The sequence below is a fragment of the Pseudonaja textilis genome, chromosome 1 (genome assembly GCF_049901715.1).
Source record: "Pseudonaja textilis isolate UNSWEBS1 chromosome 1, rPseTex1.2, whole genome shotgun sequence".
NCBI classification, from domain to species: domain Eukaryota; kingdom Metazoa; phylum Chordata; class Lepidosauria; order Squamata; family Elapidae; genus Pseudonaja; species Pseudonaja textilis.
In genome coordinates, this window is record NC_141990.1 from 144,196,422 (window position 1) to 144,218,418 (window position 21,997).

Sequence of the window (21,997 nt, forward strand, 5' to 3'; positions counted from 1 at the left end):
ACTAAACTACAAAATGTTCTTCAGAAGACAAATGACTCTAACCCATGATCTAAAGAGGGCAGATTGCCACACTCACCACTCCCATGAAATTTCGCCCCTCTCCTAAGAACACTTTTCACTTTCTTTGACAATCCCAGAAAAGCAACCTGGAAACTTGCGAATTCATCTTGAGGTTTCGCTTTTTGATAAAATGTGAAGTGTATGAATTACAGGTCCAACAAGCTTCATTGAAAGAGAATGCAAAGACCTTTTTTTTGGCCTTTCTTTTTTTAGCACTGCATGCTCACTGGGTAGAAAATACAGTGTATTTTTCTGCACTTGAAATGAGTATTGCTAATCCAGTTGTAATGACTATCACTGCCAGGTGGGTATTAGTTTTGTACAAAGTAGCTATCTGTGGAAAAATTGGGAAAGCTATGATAATGGATGACTTAATTTTTAATAGATACTATTTGTATAACAGCAATAGCCAATAGCACTTAGACTTACATACCACTTCACAGTGCTTTCCAGCCCTCTCTAAACGGTTTACAGAATCAGCATATTGCCTGCAACCACCTGGGTCCTCAGAAGGATAGAAGGCTGAGTAAACCTTGAACTGGTCAGGATCAAAACCCTGGCAGTGAGCAATGAGTTAGCCTGCAGTCCTGCATTCTAGCCACTACACCACCACAGCTCTAATATACAGCGACTTTCTGATTTGTTTCACTCTAGTTTCAGATGAATTTGAATTTGAATTCTTTATTGTCATTGTACGTGTGTACAAATTATATATACAATGAAATTCACATAACACCAGACCCAACATGCACGCACCAGAGGTGGTATTCAGCCGGTTCACACCTATTCGGGCAAACCGATAGCAAGAATTTGGCGTGGGTTGCCGAACCAGTCACAACATCAGGCTGGCCACGCCCCCAACCCGGTCGCCTGGTTTCCACTCACTCGCTTGCCCTGCCAGCCCGATGCTCACTCGCCTCAGTTTAAAGGAGGACTGCTCCTCCGCCCTAGCCATGCATTTTCAAGCAGCCACTTGAAAACACATGACTGTGGGCAGAGCAGCGGTCCGTTAAGCTGCAAAACTGCTCCAAGACTGGATTCTTCATGGACACTAGAAGTATCGCTTCCCCTTGTGAGTAAAGGGCCTGGAGTGAGAGGGAATGAAGGGTGGAGGGGAGGAAATCCAGCCACAGAGAAGTTTGAATGAGCTGTACAAATGTGTGTTCATTAACTTGCAAAACTTCCCCAATGCTGGATTTGTTTCCCCTTGTGAGTAAAGTGGCTGGAGTGAGAGGGAATGATGGCTGACAGGGGAGTGTGTGTGTGTGTGTGTGTGTGTGTGAGAGAGAGAGAGAGAGAGAGAGAGAGAGAGAGAGAGAGAGAGAGAGAGAGAGAGAGAGAGAAGAAAGAAAGAAAGAAAGAAAGAAAGAAAGAAAGAAAGAAAGAAAGAAAGAAAGAAAGAAAGAAAGAAAGAAAGAAAGAAAGAAAGAAAGAAAGAGGAAGGGAGAAAGAGGAAGGGAGATAAAGAAAGAAAAAGAAATAGGGAGAGAGTGTGTGTGGTGTGTATGTGTGTGAGAGAGAGAGAGAGAGAAAGGAAGGAGGGAGGGAAGGAAGGAAGGAAGGAAGGAAGGAAGGAAGGAAGGAAGGAAGGAAGGGAAAGACAGAAAGAGACAAAGAAAGAGAAAGAAAGAAAAAGAAATAGGAAGGGAGAGAGAGAGAGAGATAGACAGAGAAAACTCTGTGCTATTATTTTTAATTGTTCCATTATTTATCATGTGCTAATATTTTACACTGTCCCTACAACCAGAGTGATTCTACTGCCTTTCCTTTGCACAGGGCTACCACATATTTTTCAGGGTTTACATGCATTCAATGTCTATAGTCCAGAGCCTAAACACATGTGTGTTTAAAGGGACCTTGGAGGTCTTCTAGTCCAACCCCCTGCTCAGGCAGGAAAAGTGAGGATGCCAAACTCTGAGTAGAGGTCCTGGGAAAGGTGTCAGAATAACAGAATAACACTTAGAAGGGACTTTAGGGGGAACCCTATACCATTTCAGAGAAACGGCTGTCCAGTCTTTTCTTAAAAACTTCCACTGATTGAGCACCCAGAACTTCTGGGGACAAGCAGGTCCACTGGTTAATTGTTCTCACTGTCAGAAAGTTTCTCCTTAGTTTTAGGTTGCTTCTCTCTTTGTCCAGTTTCCATTGATTGCTTCTTGTTTGCTTCCTGGTGCTTTGGAAAATACATCCTCCCCCCTTTCTTTCTGGCAGTCCCTTAAATGCCTGTTGCCTATCACACTCTTGAGTAAAGCATGTGAGCCATTTCCTCCTTTCAGTGGTCCATGAAAGTACATCTATAGCAGGGGTGGGCAAACTACGGCCTGCAGGCCACATCCGGCCCATTGGTCTGTCCAATCCGGCCCGCCCCTGAAAAAAAATCGCTGGGCGTGGTGTATTGCCCTGTGCCATGTGGCCCCCAAAGCTGCAAAACAGTGCGGAGTCCTCTCAGGGTAGGAAAGAAAAGAACTTTGCAAAGGCCTCAGCTGGGAGTTCGAAATCACCTTCGAGTGCGACCTCTCCAAAGATGAGTCCCCGCCGATCCCCCCTTTTTTTCCGGGGCTTCCAGGCTTAAACTTTGCAAAGGTAAAATTTGCAGGCGGGAGCGTCTTCCCGCCAAGGAGCGGGAAGGGTTCCGCCCGGTGGGCGGGCGGGCATGCTGCTTGGAGCAGGCTGCTTGGAGCCACCTAAAGCTAGGCCGCTGCTGGTGGAGCCTTGCCCTGCCTTGGTGTTCCATTTCCCAGCTCGGCGATCCTGCTCAGGCAGCACTTTAAAAGCCTGCTCCCAGCACCCGAGCAACTTCCCAGCAACTTGCGGCTTCCTTTTTCCTCGCAGGCACTCGCACCTGGCCCCAAGCCGTGCAGCAGAGGGGAAACCCGGAGCGCCGCTGGGTCGCCTCCTTCAAGCAGCCCGCCCACCCACCAGGTGGAACCCTTCCCGCTCCTCGGCGGGAAGACGCTCCCACCTGCAAACATTGCCTGTGCAAAGTTTAAGCCTGGAAGCCCTGGAAACCCAAGCAACTTCCCAGCAACTTGCGGCTTCCTTTTTCCTCTCGGGCGCTTGCGCCTGGCCCCGAGCCGCGTGGCGGAGGGGAAGCCCGGCGGGCAGGTGGGCTGCTTGGAGGAGGCGACCCGGCGGTGCTCCGGGCTTCCCCTCTGCCGCACAGCTCGGGGCCAGGCGTGAGCGCCCGCGAGTTAAAAGATGCAAATTCTCTTTGTGATTGCCACTAGCAAAAAAGATTCTCAAGCACTCTTCTTCCCCAGCTGTACACACACACGCGTGCATGCACACACACAGAGATTTGGAAATGAAAAAGACTGTACTGGCACCAATAGATGTGTTGTTGTCTTTTATGACTGTACATATGGAAAAGGATTGGAGGGTATTTAAGCCTCCTCCACCTTCACATCAGGGGTGGGATTCAAATTTTTTAACAACAGGTTCTGTGCGTGTGGCTTAGTTGGTGGGTGTGGCTTGATGGTCATGTTATTGGCTGGGTGTGGCCAACTCAATAACACTCACATCGAGGCACCCATCTCCTCGCCTGGCCTCTCATGATTGTGGGATGCTGCAACAGTCGTAAGTGTGAAAAATGGTCATGTCACTTTTTTCAGTGCCATTGTAACTCTGAATGGTCACTACACACAAGCAAAGTACCAGCAAAGGAGGGGGAAAAAACTCCAGAGAAGTTCCTGAAACAGGAAGTCTAGTCCTGCCAAGAATGTAATAAGGGTTAACGAAAAGGCGGTTTCTGTAAGCAACACCAGAATGTTTCCTTCCTGCCTTTCTTACAGGATTAGGCCAGTAATTTCTTCTAACAACCCGTTCTCCAAACTGCTTAGAATGTTAACAACCGGTTCTAGCGAATAGGTGCAAACTGGTAGAATCCCACCCCTGCTTCACATGATGGATTCAGTAAAGGTCCAGTCCCCACCTATTATGCTAAAACGAAGTAAATACTACAGTAAAGAAAACCCACTACTATAACAAAAATTATAACTGCATTCATGGAAGCTTCTGACAACTTTCAGAGCTGTCCTAGAAGCTTTCAGAAGAGCAGCTGGGATGATGTTGCAAAGAAATAACTGGGCCATAGTAAGGTGCTGTAATATTATATTGACTAGTCTTCAGGGGATAGCCATTCACATTGTTATAAAGCTCCTTGCAAGATCAATCACTACACTAACAATATTTGTATTGACTATCTAAACTGGAACTGCTATTGGCTCCATTGTCTCTCTTCCACTTAAATGAGTCACAGATGGGGTCCTATTTTTTTTTAGCCTACAATTCTTTAAGGGGGCTCTCAAATCAACACAAAGCATTATAGACAGAGACAGAGGCATATAAAAATAGTGAATGAAAATGAACTAAAAAGTGTTTCTCCTGTTCAGTCATGTCTGACTCTTGGAAACGGTGCTCATCTCCATTTATTAGCTGTGGAAGCCAACATTGTCCGAAGACATTTATGTGGTCATGTGGCCAGCATGACTATGCGCCAAGGCATCCGGAATGCTATTACCTCCCCACTGTATTGGTACCTATTTATCTACTTGCATTTGCATACTTTCAAACTGCTAGATTGGCAGGAACTGGGGTAAGGAACAGGAACTCACCCCTTTATGCAGTGATATTGAGTCTCAAACCCAAACTGTCAGTTTTCCAGCTGACAAGCTCAGCATCTTTCACTGCTGAGCCATTGCGCCCCTCCCGAAAAAGACTAATTATCCTTAAAACATTTGGAGCCATATTTTTCCTAACTTTAGGGCTGAGTAAGTTCATTAAAACCACTGAAACTTGCTGCCACCGTATACGTTAGAAATACAACTCCCAGAATTCAAAGCCAGTGGAATTCTGGGACTTGTCATCCTAACCTAAGTAGAGTAGCTGGGGAAGTCTGATTTAAAATGATAGGTATATTTTGGCAACCCCTGTGCTTAAATGTATTATACAAAAATAACAGATCAGGATTTCATAGAGCAATCTGTCTGCCTTTGGGGAGAAATTTGGCAAGTTGCAAGACAAACACAAGACTGAACAGAAGGGAGAGGATGCCATAAAAAATATGACTGACCTGTAATGCCAGCAACATCATAAAAGTAAAGTCTCCTTCAAGTTGAACTCAACTCCTGGTGACTTTAAAAACACATCCATGTAGCTTTCTTGGCAACAACACAGAAGTGCCTTTTTCTGAGTTTTTTTTTTTTTTATTTCCAAGTCAAGCCCAATCCCTTGAGATTTCCTAGTGGCCTTCCATCCAAGTGACTGACATAAGTCTGATTCTGCCTTTTTTTGAGTTCAGCCAATCAGTCAAGGACAACTATCTACAGTAGCTGGGTAACAACCAACTCTTCTAAATTTCTCACAAATAAAAATAGGGATATATTTTCCTGCATTGTCCAATCTTTTTCATTGCTGAAAACAACTGCATGAAGTATCTGCTTTATTTAGTTATCATAAAATAACTTGTCCTCCCCTGATTTGAAAGACCAAAGGTAATGTGAGTTCTCATTAAGGATAATGGTACACAGATCGTCCTGAACTTACCACTTGAACAGGCAGTCATCCAAGAGTCCAGATTGACTTGAAGGCACACACACAAACAAAAAGCAACCAAAAGGGTTTTCTCATTCATCCATTCCCAAACATTCTGTGAAAACAATTCAGTTTTTAATAAATTCAAGAAAGCCATCAGAGTGGACACTAAATTAGCCTCAAAAAGACTGTTTGTTAAAATAAGAACAAAGAAAGAAAAGCATTATCTGCAAGTCTCTGCTACCTTCACACCTCATAAATATATGCACCAAACAGGCCAATACTAGGCCAAATAGGTACTTCGTAGGTACTCATAAGCCAAGCCATATCTGACTCTGTAAGCTAAAATTTTCACCCTGAATTGCATCCAGAAAGCTACTGGTGACCCATGGAGGGTCTGCAGCACCAGTATTAACCAGTTATTTTAATAAGATGTAATACCCTATTCGGGCCATAAGGCAACAGGACTGAAAGTAAATAAATGCTATTTTGCCTGGTTATTCTGTAACCTAATAAAGAACAAAATAATATCTATTAGAATAAGTAAATATCTGCTGAACATCAGTGCTATGACTAACCCTCTGCTTATGTTAGGACAACATCCCAGAATTGCACATTTCTATGAATACTACATCAAAAATCAGAGACATGTCAATGTGCATTTCTGTGTAATGTATTACATGCAAGTACAGTTTAGTTCCTTCTCTAGGGAGAAGGAAATTGAATATATGGGAATGACAATTCTATCAATTCTTGATTATACTTGAAGAAAACAATTTCTAAAGGCCAAAAAAAGAAGGACTTGTGATTTTATTAGAGACAAGGATCAGAAAATACATCTGCCTTTGATCAACAGAAGTGGATGGAATTGATAAAAGTTTCTCGATTCTCCACACATGTCACAAGTGCTTTGGGCAATAAAAGGACAGAAAGGAACAATCTCTCATTTGGGGATATCTCATGTTTTGATGAGATAGACGGAAAGTGCCTGTCAGACCCTACCAAGCCTGTTTTTAGGCTCAGCTGCAGCAACAAAGCTGCATGTAGGACTTGGCACTTCACACCTCCCTGTTGGCTCCATGTCACAACATGCCTCCTGGGACTGACACATACATCCAGTTCCTCTTTCCAAAGCTGGCCTCTAAAATTAGGCAATCTGAAGATCTCATAATTCACTTTAGCACTGCCACTAAATAGTTTCAATGAAGAAATAAACAGCATCCACATGTATTGTACAAAAGCTCATGTCACACTGACCCGGGACAATTTTGGGCGACAGGTGGGGGCTCTTTCACATGTTGCATTGTTACTGTGCACATGTAATGCCTGATAAAACAAATGTAATCCAGGCAGGAGCCCAACCCATTTTTAAAGACATAGATGCAAATGACAAGCCAGCTGGCAGTCTCTGCTCTGTGATGGGTCTGCCTCTTTAAAAAAAAAACAACCTATCTTGGCCTCCTTTCTTCTTGTGAGAAATGGGCTGGCCCATTTCTTAGATATGTGTCATTGCATGGGGGGGGGGGGAACGACACAAAAACATTACCATTCAACATCAGTGGGCCAAAAGCCAATGTTCAAAATAGAATTCTTCTAAGAAAGTGCTCCTTTCCCCACCCGCCTTAGTTTCTTGAAAGTATCTGCAAAAATGCAAAACAAACGAACTTAAATAAAGAACGAACTCCTAAGAGCACAGATGTTTCAAATAAGATGATTACGGCACATTTTAAATGGTTGCTGAACCTTTCAGAACAGGATCCAAGGTGATGGTAATTGAGTCCTTCCCTCTAACCCAGAGAATCCTGGGAGGTCCTGCTTGCATGGCTTTCTGTGGTTCAATGGAGCAGCCTGCCTTGTTCACCCCTGCTTCTAATTCCTGCTGCTGCCCAGTTATTCCTTCCCAACTTCTTTGTAGCCAGTTTCAAAGAAAAATCCTGCCAAACACCCACACCACGGAAATGTGCTCAGAGAGATGGGGGTGAGGATTGTCGCAGGGAGAACACCGGCCCAGACGCAAGCTCGCCCTTGTTCAGTTCTGGGTCCCACCCCCCTGTGAAAGTACAGCTGCCACCACGAGCGATCATTATTATGTTGAGGTCATCACTGCCCCCCAGGCTAACTTTATGAAAATAAATGGTTGTGAAGATGTAGGATAGGATAAAATAGGGGGGGGGGAGAGAGAAGGTCTTTTAAAAGTTATTTTGTCCTACTGAGAGACTCTGAAGGGAAGACGAGTACAAGCAGAAATATTTGGCTTGAAAGAGAAAAAACTGCCATCCCTTTTGGTTCCACTAAATAAATTATAGATCCGAGTCGCAGTTCAGAGAGAGCTGTCTGGTGATCCAGAACCGTCAGGCTGCTTGCGGTACAGCTAACTCTTAGGAAGAAATACTAGTTTCTAAATAGTTTTCACTGAACTGATGCTTGCAGAAAAGGAGGCTTGTCTTTGGCTAACCAATTTGCTCTTAGGCTGAGTATTACCTTCACATGTTGGATCTCTTCAGCAGGGCAATTTCTCTTCTTTTCTTAAATATTTTATGCATTAGGAATAGAAAAAAGAACCAATCTACTGTCCCTTCCTTTTATATCCCTTATTCTTTCTAAATCGGCAAACATGTAGGAATTTTTTTTTTTTAACAAAACTTTATTCAGTTTTTCACATTAAAAATAAAAATCTCTTTTTAGTGGACAACATATTTCTGGGTCATCACCTTTACATACAAATATGAGACCAATTATACATTCATATATGCATACTTAATTCTATTATTACCTTTTCCATTCCAAATTTTCAGTAAGGAGAGAAACAAACACATTAATTCCGGCCTCTTTCATTAATCTCAATCGAAACATCTTTTTGTTTCATATCAATTATTTCAAATATAATCCTTTAATATTTATTTTAAAAATAAAGATAAACAATATGTGCTTGCCTAATAATAATAATAATAATAATAATAATAATAATAATAATAATAATAATAAGGTTACCAATGTCTCTCCTTGCTTTTAATAGTCTATATTAACTTATTAATTTAGTTGGTTCTTTAGTCTGTCATATTCCCTTTCCATTACACATTCTTTTTATAAATTCTAGATTAATACAAATTTTAACACTAAAAAAAAACAAGTATAGGTTTCCCCCCTTTTACTGCTTTGAGTGTGACACCTCAATGATTAAAATATACCTTTATTCCTTCATCTTGATTCCCAATAAACCATTATTTTTAAGAAGTTACAATAATAATCATTACATCTTTTCATTTTGATTCCGCAGCATATTTTCCCCCCTTAATTTTTAATAAGAGTTATTAGTATCTATATTATCCTATTTTCTAAATATTTTTAATTGCAGAAATATTCTTATTACCCCTTGTCACCCTGCAGAATCCCCTTTTTAATTCATCAACCATTATCTCTGAAAAAATAATTTCTTTTCAACATTTTACTATTTCCGTATTTCTTTATTTCATGCACCTGTTTTTTACTGCTATCTCCTCCCCCTCTTTTCCCCATATCTTTTCTCATTCCAGTTTATATATCTCTCTTTCTTAATATCTTCCTTTCCCCTTTTCTGCTGGGTCTTTCTGCCTTTCCAGACTTCACAGGTATTCCCCCTTTTGATTGCCTTCTTAAATCTCAACTTTTTAACCTTCCTTCTTTCCCCACTTCTTTGTAGTGTTCTTTGTGTTAATTGTCTATTAAAAATTCTCCTTGAGTCGACTCCTCCTCCTCTGAAGCTCTTTCTTCTTGTTCTTCATTTGCCATTGCCATTTTTTCTAAGACAGAGCAAAGTGATTCTCCTCTTGCCTGTAGTAATTCTCTCATATTTTTAAGTTCCATTTTTAATTCCCGAAGAGATATCATCATTACACACTCGTACATTTTATGATTGTTAAAGTCCACACAAAAAACTTTTACTTTCCTTCTTTCTTCTTTCAATTTTCTAAAGCTCTCAATTATTCCAGCCCAGGGTCTATACCAAAAACATCAATCAATCCCAATCAATCTTTCCTTGCTTTTTTCTTTATTCTGGTTCTGCTTTCACTTTCTAAGATTTTTACTTTGTTTCAATATTTCTTTAATGTTATATCCACACAAGTTCATGCAGAAACAGGATGCTTTCCCTTTTGTTTGAGCTCAAGTTTTTGTCAAAAGGTGGCACTCTCCATTATACAAAGTCTTCACCTTTTTCCCCAATTTTTTTATTTAGGGTTTTTCAAACCCCAATATTCCAGTACAATCTAGTTTCCAATTTGTAAACTTTATTATTATTATTTTTTGACAGTCTTAAGTCCAGCTTTATTTTATGCCTGTTTATTGCCAAAATATTTTAGCCCAATTTAGTTAAATCTTTAGTTCCAGCTTCTTCCTTTCCCTGTTCAAAGCCCCGCCTAGCTGTCAAAAATATATTTCTTTCTTTTTTCCTGTCCCTTTGTAATTTCTCCGCTCACTTTTCTTTTCTTAAAAATTCCATGTTACCTTAATCCCAGGGTACTTTTGTTTAGTTGTATTGCCCAGTTGTCCCGGTTCAGATGTTATCCACCTCTTTCTTCCCTCCTGCACAAATCTTAATCCAGCTGACTCCTCCACTTCGGGGTGGCCATTTTAAACCACCACTGCAGTTGTCTTCGGTGGGAAAAAGACCAAGCCTGGGGAGGGGGAAGATGCGGCTCCCCTCAACCAGACTTGCGGCTTCCCCTTACTCCACCGCCTCTCCAAGGCAGCTTCAGCCCCTAATCGTAATGATCGGGGCTCCCCAACAAAAGAGCATGGACCATAGCCGCAGAGAGTCATGATCTACGGTCCGTCAGCAAGGAGGCTCCGCCTTCTTCCCATGTAGGACATCTTGATGGTCTTTCTACCATGGATTAATCTCACAAACAAACTCCATAATCAGGATTGCTCAGTCACAGGCCTTCCAAAATGCTACGTCTTGCTAACAATCTACAAGATCGTTCAATAAATAGCTTAGACTTTCTCTCCATTTTACTTCTTGATTCAGTCCACAACATCGCTAGGAACCTCTTTTTTTATGACTATCTGAGCCTCCCAGAAGCATGCACTGACCAATACATAACAGTACCGTTTTCTGCATTCCCACCCACCCCCACAGAAAAATGGAAAGTATAATCCCTCAGACTTCCTTTACGCATCTAAAATAATAAAGAAAATAAACACCAATTTCCAAATCCTACCTTGAAAAACCAGGCATTGCCCACTTAAATGTGGACATGACATTACCAGCTATTCACTGCAGCCCTCTGTCTTTCTATCCACTCTCCAAAATGTTGCCCATCCCTGTCTTCAGGGGCTATGGTTAGTCACTGGAGATATTGCTGGGTTACGTGAACTAATGGACCGGCTCACTACGAGGCAACTTTATATGTCGAGAAATATTTCCATTATATAGAAGGATTTAGAAAGCTTTACCTAATCTTATTTGCATGCATGGTTGAAGAAACTTACTAGCAGAACTCTTCCTTTCTCATTGCAACCCCTACTTAAATTACTTTTTCTAACACAGAGATTAGCCTCACAATATAAAATCACAGCATCAGCAGAATCAAGCTCCTGGGGGAGCATTAACACATGCAACACCCCACCTGCAGCTTGTCGTGATTCTATCAAGCCAACCACAGTCTGCTGAACATATAACTCCGCTTTTGAAATCTACTTTTGTCTCATAAACTGAGAATGGGAAGTTTCAGAAACAATTTGTCTGGCAAAACAAAACAAAAAATAGTTATGGAGCATTAGAGGAATCTACTCCAGAAACAAATATTCCAAAAAATATAAAGTCACCGTACAATAGCTTTGCAAGTTGAAATATATATATATATTTTAGTACAAAGGTTGCAGTGTTGAGGACACACTACATTTTTCTGGAAAAAGGTCACCTCCTAAGAACTAAAAAGAAGAGAGGTTGACATTCAAAATGTTAAAAATGAAATGCTGGGCAAACAGGAACAAAAATGAATGTAGCAATGATCAGCATAAGTGGTACTTACAAGAAAATTACAAAAATAATCAGAAATATAAAATAACTGCTTTATAGCAATAACAATAGCAATAGCACTTAGACTAATATGCCCCTTCACAGTGCTTTGCAGCCCTCTCTGGGCCAGTCTATTGCCCCCAACAATCTGGGTCCTCATTTTACCAACCTCAGAAGGATGGAAGGCTGAATCAACCTTGAGCCAATGGTAGGATTATTAAAAGACATTCAGAAGTTTAAACTGAATATGATGCAAGGTTATAAAAGGCAAATAAGTTTTAAATTTGACAAGCAGAAACACTGCAATCAGGATTCAGCAAGTCATAGCGGTCGATCAGGTCAATATTTGATACAGACACTAGACTCTTCTGGCTCTAATGCCATGGAATGCCCTTCATTTCTTCAGTGTTATTTTTAAACATTGGATTATAAATGTGTTCTAACATACATTGGGATATACTATTTTTGCACACACTTAGCTATCTTCAGAGTGTTTCTGTTGGAAAAGAAGCATAAATAGCATGTATAGGAATGATCTTTCCTCAAAAAAGATGGACTAGGAATGCATAGCCATTTTTTCTGTTAGAGATGACTATCAATCTATGCCCATCCAGTTAAGTTATTCCAAGAGAAGAAAGAAGGAATCCTTACTTCTGTATTGTGGTTTCTTTGTCCACTAGCTGCTTTTAAGATCATCCTGGGATCTTAAGTTGATCAGAGTTGATAGTGAAGTCCATTGCATCTGGAGGGTACTATGTAGTGGTGGGAAAATGTCTTGGACTAATCCCAAAAATGCTTTTTCAAAAGGCAACTGGACTTTGTTTTTTCCTTGAAGAGGTTTTGCTTCTCATCCAAGAAGAAACCAAGTCCAGTTGCCTTTTGAAAAAAAGCACTTTTGGGACAATCACGACCTGGATGACTGAGAATCACCATAGATGTCTTGGACTAATGCTCCAAAAAGACGTATTAAAAATTCTGCTATTCCCCAGCAAGATAGGGAGAAAAAAAAACTCTGAGAGCTAGGAAACCATACATTCTATTCCACATAACAGCAAAAACCACCACCTAGCACCTAAGTGTTCAGTTGTTAAGAAGCCAATTAGTTATAATATCGGAGTACAAGTGTTTCATAGAAAACTGCCTTGCACTATGTTAGTAAACTGGCCCACCAGCTTCAGTATTGTTTACTGTAACTAGATATGCTGAGAGTAAACCAGAAATCTCCTGCATGCAAGGCATGTGCTCCCTCCTGAGCTACAGCTTGGACCTGATCAAACTCATTATCCAGAATTCCAAATCCGTCAATTTCACCTCTGCATCCTGTCCTATATTATGTGAATGTCACCTCTCTATAATTTATCATTTGCCCCTTGTTTTGGCTCTCAGGAAACCATTCAGATCCAGAGTTCAACTGCGCATAACACAATGCTGCCTGGCACACAGGAAACATTAACATTACCTTTCAACATAACAGGCAAGCCCCATACTTTGAAATAGAATCTCCCACCCATGAAACACAAATAAAGCCTTTTTTTCTACCCCAAAGCAAGACCAGCCCTGTAAATGAACTGCACACAAAGAGAGAACAAACAGTATAGAATGTCCTCTTGCTTTTGTGTGCTGAAAACCCAGTGTTTCAGCTTACATACGGCTGCCTCTCCTATCTCTTCCATCAGTGTGAGATACCATGTAATGTGAATCTTTTACCTTCCATTTCCCACCCTTTTCCTTTTTAAAAGTCAGTGTGTGCAAGAGAATTAGTCAACCACTTCACATTGTTATAGTCAAGTGGGAAAAGCATTGTACAGAATTGCAAGATTTAAATCTAGTTGATGAATAGGCAGCTACTTTTTAAGTAACCTGTCCAGACATAATCCCCCCTCTCCATTCTCCATGATCTAAAAGCACTTCAGGAACACTCAGCATCTCACCAATATGAAATATTTGGAGAATCTTTCACATTATCAGTCTAGACATAGCCTGATTAATAACCAATTAAATGGATCTTAGTTTAAAAGCCATCTATCAAAATGATTACACCACTCAGTTCAATATATTGTTGTAATGTTTTCTGATTAGAGTTCAGAATCAAATCTACTACAAGAATGTTCCATGTCTGTTTGATGGCAAAAAAAAAAGTATGCTTCTAAATAAACCCTAATTGTTTAAGTGTAGCATAATTTTTTTAAATATTGAAGTTACTCAACTGCTGGGATCACTTATGAGACAGATCAAACTCTCACAAAAGTTATAAATACTTTTTTTTCAATGTAAAGGATCACAGTATAATAAATCCTCCGCTTCAGCCTACCAATACTTGAAATATATCAGTTTGTTTTTTAAAATTTGACAAATATTTGTGTATGTCGTTGGAGGCATGGATTTTTGAATATCAAATTTGGCCCCAGTTAAAGTCAGCACCTTCTACATCAGCCCGAATAAAATAGAGCTGTTTTCCTAACAATGTTTTCTATCAGCCCCCAAACTGAATTCCAAACAGTATGCAGATCTGCGCCTAGTTTGAACAGAATTCAAGTAGACAATTTTAAATGTTTTGGTTGGGGAAGCGGTGGCACAGTGGCTTAATGACGGTAGAACTGCTGGCCAGAAATGGTCTGCACTCCAGCACTTCAAGCCCAATTCCATGAGATGGTGTGAGCGCCTGTCACTCAGTCCCTAGTTCCTGCCTATCCAGCAGTTTGAAAGTATGCAATGTTGCAAATAGATAAATAGCTATCACTTCAGTGGGTGGGGGAAACATAACTGCATTCCCTGTGGTGCACCAAGTACAGACCCCTTTTGACAAGAATGCAGTTCTCGCAGAAAAACTCTTGAACTTAAGAACAAAAGATAACCAAGTCTAATATGCTGTACCAATGCAGCCAATGGGATTGAAAATGACCTAGTGAAGTACAGTATGGACCCCATATAACTTCTTGTCTACTTAAACTAAAATAAGAATACCCTGTACCAGCAGTATGCTACTATATCTCAACTAGATAATCTTATGGGCTCAGGAGACCGGACTATAAAACAAGGGCATAGGGATGCAGATTGCCCACCCCTGCCATATACACCTATGTACAGGTAGTCCTCGACTTACGTCCACAATTGAGCCTAAAATCTCTATTGCTAAGTGAGACATTTGTTAAGTGGGTTTTGCCCTGTTTTACCACTTTTCCTGCCTCAGTTGTGGAGTGAATCCCTGCAGTTAGTAAATCAGTTAGTAAATCAGTTGTTAAGTGAATCTGGTTTCCCCACTGACTTTGCTTATAAGAAGGTCACAAAAAATGATCACGCAACCTTGGGACATAGCAACGATCATAAATAGGAGTCGGTTGCCAAGCATCCAAATTTTGACCATGTGATCCCAGGAATGCTGCAGAGGTCATAACTGTGAAAAATGGTCATAAGTCCCTTTTTTTCCAGTGCTGTTGTAACTCTGAACGTTGTTGTAAATGAACTGTTGTAAGGCGAGGGCTACCTGTATAACACAAAATATGTATAATGCAAAATATTGCCCACCCCTGTCATATAAACATATGTATAATGCAAAATTTGTATAATGCAAAATATAGCTGGGTCCTAAGTCTGTGTTACATCTGTGATGCCTTAGTAGTTATCATGCAGCAGAAAAATGGTTTTGTGTGCAACCTAGACCATTACCATTCTCGAGGCGCCTCTTTTACTAAGCCGAACTCCTTCAGTGCCTTGATGTACATCACTCAGCTGAAAGCAATGAAAGACACTGGGGCAAGAAGCTTGGGAGTTGGCCCACTTATCTGGAATTTGCAAAGTTAGGAACCAATGCAGGTGGTCCTTGCTGAACGATTAGTCATTTAATGACCATTTGAAGTTGTGAAGGATTGCAAAAAAAATCCTACTTATAACCCATCCTCAAAGTTATGACTATACACACCCCTGTGGTCACATGACTGAATTGTGGGCTCTTGGCAACCAGCTTGTAGTTATGGCCAGTTGTAGCATCCTGCAGATTCATGATCACAAAATGCAATTTTGATGTTTTCCACCATGGCGGCAACCATGGTGACTCACTGAACAACCATCATAAAAATGGTTGTAAAGCCAGATCATATAGTGGCCTGCTTAATGACTGCAATAACTTAACAACCAGTATTCCGTGCTCAGTTGTAGTTGTAAGTCAGGGACTACTCATAGAACAGGAAGAATAGGTTAACTTTTTAGAGTTCTAATTTTCTGAGTTGAAAATATATTCATAATCGATTGACCCAGAAATACAGTAAAATAAACATTACTGTATTTTATTCATCTCCACCTCTTATCCTACTGAAACTAAAGGGATGAATCTGGGCTCTCTTTTTTTCCCCTCCATTTTTCCTCAACCAATCATGAATAATAGATGGACTTTGATTATGAACTTCTTCTACCATACCATTTTCCTATGTTAGAAGTTTTGAGGACATGCTGCTCCAGTGGAGAATCTGAGAAGTTCAAACATAATAACCAGCAAGTTGGATTTTCCCATTCACCTCAAATTTAGGTAGGTTGATATAAGTAATGCAATCGACTCAGAACAGTCATGGAAGAGGTACATTCAGATTAGATGCTTGTTTTCCAAAAGATGATCCTTTGTTTAACCCCTTTTAGTTAGCCACGAAGTTTCCTAGAGGAGTTTCAATCAACGAGCCTCATTTACTATCATTTACCCCATAGTATTATCATGAGGAATTTTTTTTACAAAAGGAAGGACAATTCCTCCCTGCCTCCATTGTCAGCTGCGATGGCCTCCCTGAGTTCCATTTTCACTGACAGAGGGCTACAGGAGGCCATCGTGGCGCAAAACAGAGCTTGGGGGCCCATTTTTGCCGGCAGAGTGGTCGGCCCATCACAGGCACCCCTGACACGAATGGCGTCACGCTGGCCCACCCTGGCCCCCTGAGGTCAAACACAACCCTGATGCAGCCCTCAATGAAATTGAGTTTGACACCCCTGACCTAGACCATTTAAGCAACAAATAAGGCAAAATTATTTTATTTTATTTTTATAATTTGCCTCATATTTAACAAGCTAATGGTCCTCTCATTTTGGTACAGGATCACTGTATGTCCATTGTCTTGGCTTATTTTATTCAAGTTTGACCAATCAGAGAAGCCAATGAATCACCTCCATGCCTTAGGCACACCCAAGAATAGCAGATAGAAGAAAATTCTCTTACCATATTTGTCTCCATCTTCTCCTTTGGCACTGATCCTCCTTCCCAGCACCTGGATATGCTTCCCACTGGTTCGGCTGTAGAGCTGATAAAGTCTGAGCTGCTTCCTGCTGACATCGTCTCGTGCTCGTGTCTGATTTTCCACATGTATCCGAAAATCCACATTTTCTTCAGCAACAAACATCTAATTTTCAAAACAAGGAAAAACAAACCATAAATGATGATGCCATGTTCAATGCACAGATGTCAAGTAGCACAGTTGATATTTTGCCTAACCAACTTTCAGAAGCTTGTGGACATTAAGACTGACGCTGGCTATTGGAACCTGCAAGTTGAGCTGAGGCTGATTTGACTTGTTTCGAGGACTGGCTACAACTGTGGGAATATCCTGGAGATATAGGAGAAGGAACTGCTGCAGCAGCTATGGCAATAGCCAGATAAGAGACATCTTAGTCCACAGATGGAATGGGACTGGAGAAAGCATCTTCCAAGTTCTCTGGAAAGTAAAAGCAGGAAAGAGGAGAAATGTGTTCACACTTGCAATATTTTGTTATGATAACCTTAAATAAGGGTAGTGTTGGTCGTCATAGTTTTGGTTTTTTTCTATGCACTACTTTGAAAGGTTGGCATGCCCTTGGTCTCCAGAACCCCATCAAGGTTTCTGTTGGAGAAGAAGTTACTAGGTTGAAGCTCCTTTTCATTCCATCTGAAAGCATGGCACACAGTGCTGAATGGCAGGGCCAGGAAGCCACAGGAAGCCCAATTCAAGCCTTATGCCAGCATCCAGCAGTGCATTTGCTTGGTCCCCAGAAAGCCTATTCCAGGATCCTTTTGACATCACTATGTTGTGAAATCAAGCAAATCCAGTCCACTATATCCAGTACCTACTACATGCCCAACAAAACAAAAACAAATAAAACAGAGCAACTCAATATGAAAGCAAACACAACTATATTTCTTGATGAGCCTAACGATTACATGTACTCCAAGTAATTTGGGAAAGAACCACTGTTCATTTATGATGAAAAATGTGCCTCCTATTGTGCAGGAGAAAGAGCATGCAGAGTCATGAGTGCCTCTCTCCCAATTTTTAAAAATCAATCAAACTTTTATTTTATTCCAGACTCAAGATGCTCCTTCCTCTCCTTTTTCCCCACAACAATCCTAGGTAGATCTGAGAAGAACACTGAAATCTCATGCATGTTTTGATATTCTTGCCAAAATTATACAGAAGAAACAAATGCTCATATGCATATATGAGTGCTATGCAAAGCTCTACCCTCATTTGTCCCCCGTTTTAATGTTACATTTTCTCTTAAGAATGCGTAAGTGGTCAAAATGGCCATCCTAGGTAACCTTGAATACAATGAATATTTTATTTTCATTAGCTGCAAAAGGATAGCAATGCTTTCAACAAATGAATAGGAATCTGAGGGTGGCCTTCACACAAACCATTTGGCTTGCCTTACTCTACCAAAGCATTTAATAATGTAAAGAATACAAAAAGGGTTCAGATGTCTTTGCTTTAAAGGGGATTCATTTCTAAAAATTAAATGTTTCTCCATTTAGGCCTCTTTCTGGTTTCAAAAAGTAAAGCAACGTGTCCCTTTAATACTCCAAAAACACTTCTTTTAACTTCCAGACGCTGCACCAGCCTAATAGTAATTATTTCCTTTATGACCTTCCAAACATATAAAATTATCTCAGCAACGTCAACATGAAATATCTAAGATGTCTCTTTCCATCGTCTGGAAAGTAGGGTAATCACTATTTTGTTTTCATGGTTTGGGCAGATTTCCACTCTGTCAATTAGAAAATTTGCAAAGCCGCTTCCTGAGTTCTTTTTTTTTTTCCAGGTGTGTCTTGAAAAATAACAGATTATTATTTGCTACCATTTTCTTTTCCAATCTTAACTGCAGCAACCTTCATCAGCAAACTGCTGGGTTGAGGTCATTGATGGAATCAGAGATGGGCTAGAGAGATCCTATTTAATGATGACACGTGTCTCTAATGAAGTTAACTACTATAGGCTCATGCATACAAATAATAACTTGTACATTTTTGTGTCTTTCTATGTTTTAAGTCTTACTTGCACCTGACAGAGAGGAACAATGAATACAGGTAGTCCTCAACTTATGACGACAACTGAGCCCAAAATTTCTGTTCCTAAATGAAACATTTGTTAAGTGAGTTTTGCACCATTTTACCACTTTTCTGGCCACATTTGTTAAACAAATCACTGCAGCCGTTAAGTTACTGACACCGTCATTAAGTGAATCTGGTTTCCGCATTGACTTTGCTTGTCAGAAGGTTGCAAAAGATGGTCACATGACACATGGGGCATAAATATGAGTCCGTTGACAAGCATCTGAATTTTGATCACACAACCATGGGGATGCTACAATAGTGGTAAGTGTGAAAAATGGTCCTGTCACTTTTTGCCTTGTTGCAACTTCAAATGGTCACTAAATGAACTTTTGTAAGTCGAGGACTACCTTTATGTGCCAATTTTGTCATCACAGTCTGGGAATATTAATTTCTCAAAATGTGGAATTCGGGTTGCTATTGGAACTTCAATTCATCTTATACTTGCCACTTTCCATTATTTTCATTGAAAGCATGCACACAAAACAAAGGAAACAAGAATGCTTCTCAGTGGATTGAGTAACAACAATTTTCTTCTAACATCCTGTTAACTTGATTTTTTTTCCCCTCATTCATCATGTAAGTTTTTAGACCGTTAGAAAATTGACACAGACCATAGGTTTCCTTGATCTATACGTCTTCCTAGTGGCATGAGAAATTATTCTTAAGCTAACCTTTGGTTAACAGAATGAAATGAGGCCTTCAGCAGGCATCTGTTTCTGGCTTTTAGAACACAAAAAGGAATATGGTGCAAAACAGATACAGCTGGATTTTTTGTGGAAGACAAAACCGTAAGAGTTGAAGCGCAGAGGAGAATGGAGAGCCAGAAGCAGGAAAAAGGGCAAGCACCTGACAATCAGAGATCAGATTGGTACTGTTTTATATCGTGCGATTGGGGGAAAAAATAGCTGAGATTCTGGGAAGAGGCGGGAAGGTGTGAAATTTTTGCACAATATAGTTATGAGGTCATCAAAGGGAAGGTTAATATAAGAGTTCTTTTTTTTTCCATTGCATGGTATTTTTTTCCAAATGGTCTGCAGCTTTAGCGATTTCTCACACTTCAGTTAAATCCAGATGGACAGTCTCACGAGGAAACACCACTCCGGTGTTTTTTCACACCAGGAAGCCAGGGCATCCTGGGAATCTGCAGCTTGGCAGGCAAATGAGGAACAAAAAATAGCAGTCCTCCTTTGGTAACCAACCACAAGTTCATTCTACCCTGAGAATGAGGTAAGAAAAACAGAACCTTCTCTTGCAGAGGAGGAAAATAATGGGGAATTAGAGGAGAGATTTCAGCACCGTATTAGACTCGCAGGTATGGCTTCAGCACAAGCCAGCAGTGGTTAAAAGTGAAGACAAGAAGCAAAAATGGGATAAAAGAAACAGAGTCAAAGCAATTTGCTCAGATTGAATAAAACCTCAGAGGACCAGTGGTTCTATAATTAGGTGAACACAACTTGTGAAGTTATTTGACAATAGTCAGACACAGAGCAATGGCACCCTTAAATCGCAGAATTCAACCTGCCAGATTTCCTGGAGAACCAGAGGATTGCTAATGTGAGAAGTAACGTTTCAAAACCCAACCAGTGAGAACCTCAGATTGTGAGAGAGAAAGAAATGAAATAACAAGAAACAAGAAATAGGACCTTTGTGAACATGGAACATCTTCTTGGAAAACGGTGACAACACAAGGACACCATATATTTTTTTGCAAAACAACCCCCCACTAAATCTAAAAAAGAAACCTCTTGCAGATCATGTATATCAATTTCTATAATTTAACTGCACATGTGGCACAGACAACCAACATATGATTGGTGCAGGAAAGTCTAGCAACAGAGTTAGATTTTGTGATCTTTTCAGAGTTAGATGTTGTGAGAACTGAGGTTTCCACATTGTGCCTTTGCTCCTACAAAAGGGCAAACAGCACTGAATGCTACATTCAGTTCCAAGGAAAGGATGAAGCTAACAGGGATCATTGAAATGTAGCATGCTTTCCTTGCAAAATAACTGCTTCGGACTTGAGTGTCTTCAGTTAAAATGGTCCAGTTAGAAAAGGCCTCCATCAGCATCCAAGTTAAGGCACTTTTTCAATACTTATACATGCATCTTGCTATTTCTTTTTAAGGTAATCATTGTTATGCAAAGTGCTGGCAAAGAATGAGAAGCAGTGAACGACAGGAATTAAAGACAGGCAACCAAAAATCTGGTTTACATCAACACAGTGCACTAATATACAGTATTTCCATACATTTCTTCTCATTGCAGACCATCCTTGTTTTCACCTACCTCACCGATTTCCTTTTGTCTTTAAACTTCTCAGCTCTTTTTCGGAATGTCATCAACACCATCTAGTCATGACTTTCATATTCTTTCTTTCTTTCTTTCTTTCTTTCTTTCTTTCTTTTTTTCTTTCTTTCTTTCCTTCCTTCCTTCCTTCCTTCCTTCCTTCCTTCCTTCCTTCTTCCTTTCTTCCTTTCCTTCCTTCTCTTTCTTTCTTTCTTTCTCTTCCTTTCCATTCAGTCTCTCTTCCTATAGTTCCTTTCTAATCCCATCCTGATTCATTCTCTCTTACTTTTACACTCAGACTACATTTGTTCATCGTCTGAAGGACATTATCTAACCACTTTTTCCTAAGCAGGCAAGAGGCAGAGCAAGCCAAGCCATGGGAAGTGGAAACAGCAAAACCAAGAGTTAACTTCCCACAGTATCATCCTTTCGGATCTCCAGGAGGGGGGGGGATAATTCCAGCCCATCCTTAATCAGGGGACCGTCTGAGCTGATAACACTAGGCACAATTGAATGGGTCAGTGTCATTGCCCACTTTTAAGCACACTGCCTACTATGTATTATTAAAAGGCAAGTGGAGAGGTGCCTGGAAAAAAAAGCTGGCTAGATAATATCCCTGCATCACCCATTTATTCTTAATCCAATTTCTTTTACTTTATCATTCCTCAAATACCCCACACTTTCATCATATAACACTCACTTTTATTATTTTCTGGATATACCAAAGTCTCACTTTTATTTGTCAAGTAGATAGGAGCACATTCTTGTCACAATAATTT

The 21,997-nt window shown here is 40.4% G+C and overlaps 1 protein-coding gene across 3 annotated transcripts in view; it reads right to left on the reverse strand.

Annotated features, from left to right (window-relative positions):
* Positions 1-21,997, reverse strand: part of FGF18 (fibroblast growth factor 18) — a 142,690-nt gene that overhangs the window by 53,865 nt on the left and 66,828 nt on the right. For all 3 annotated transcript variants that reach the window (XM_026710379.2, XM_087918669.1, XM_087918685.1), the window contains one exon: positions 16,788-16,968. In XM_026710379.2, coding sequence (XP_026566164.2) covers positions 16,788-16,968 — 181 coding nt within the window. The remainder of the gene's footprint in view (positions 1-16,787; positions 16,969-21,997) is intronic.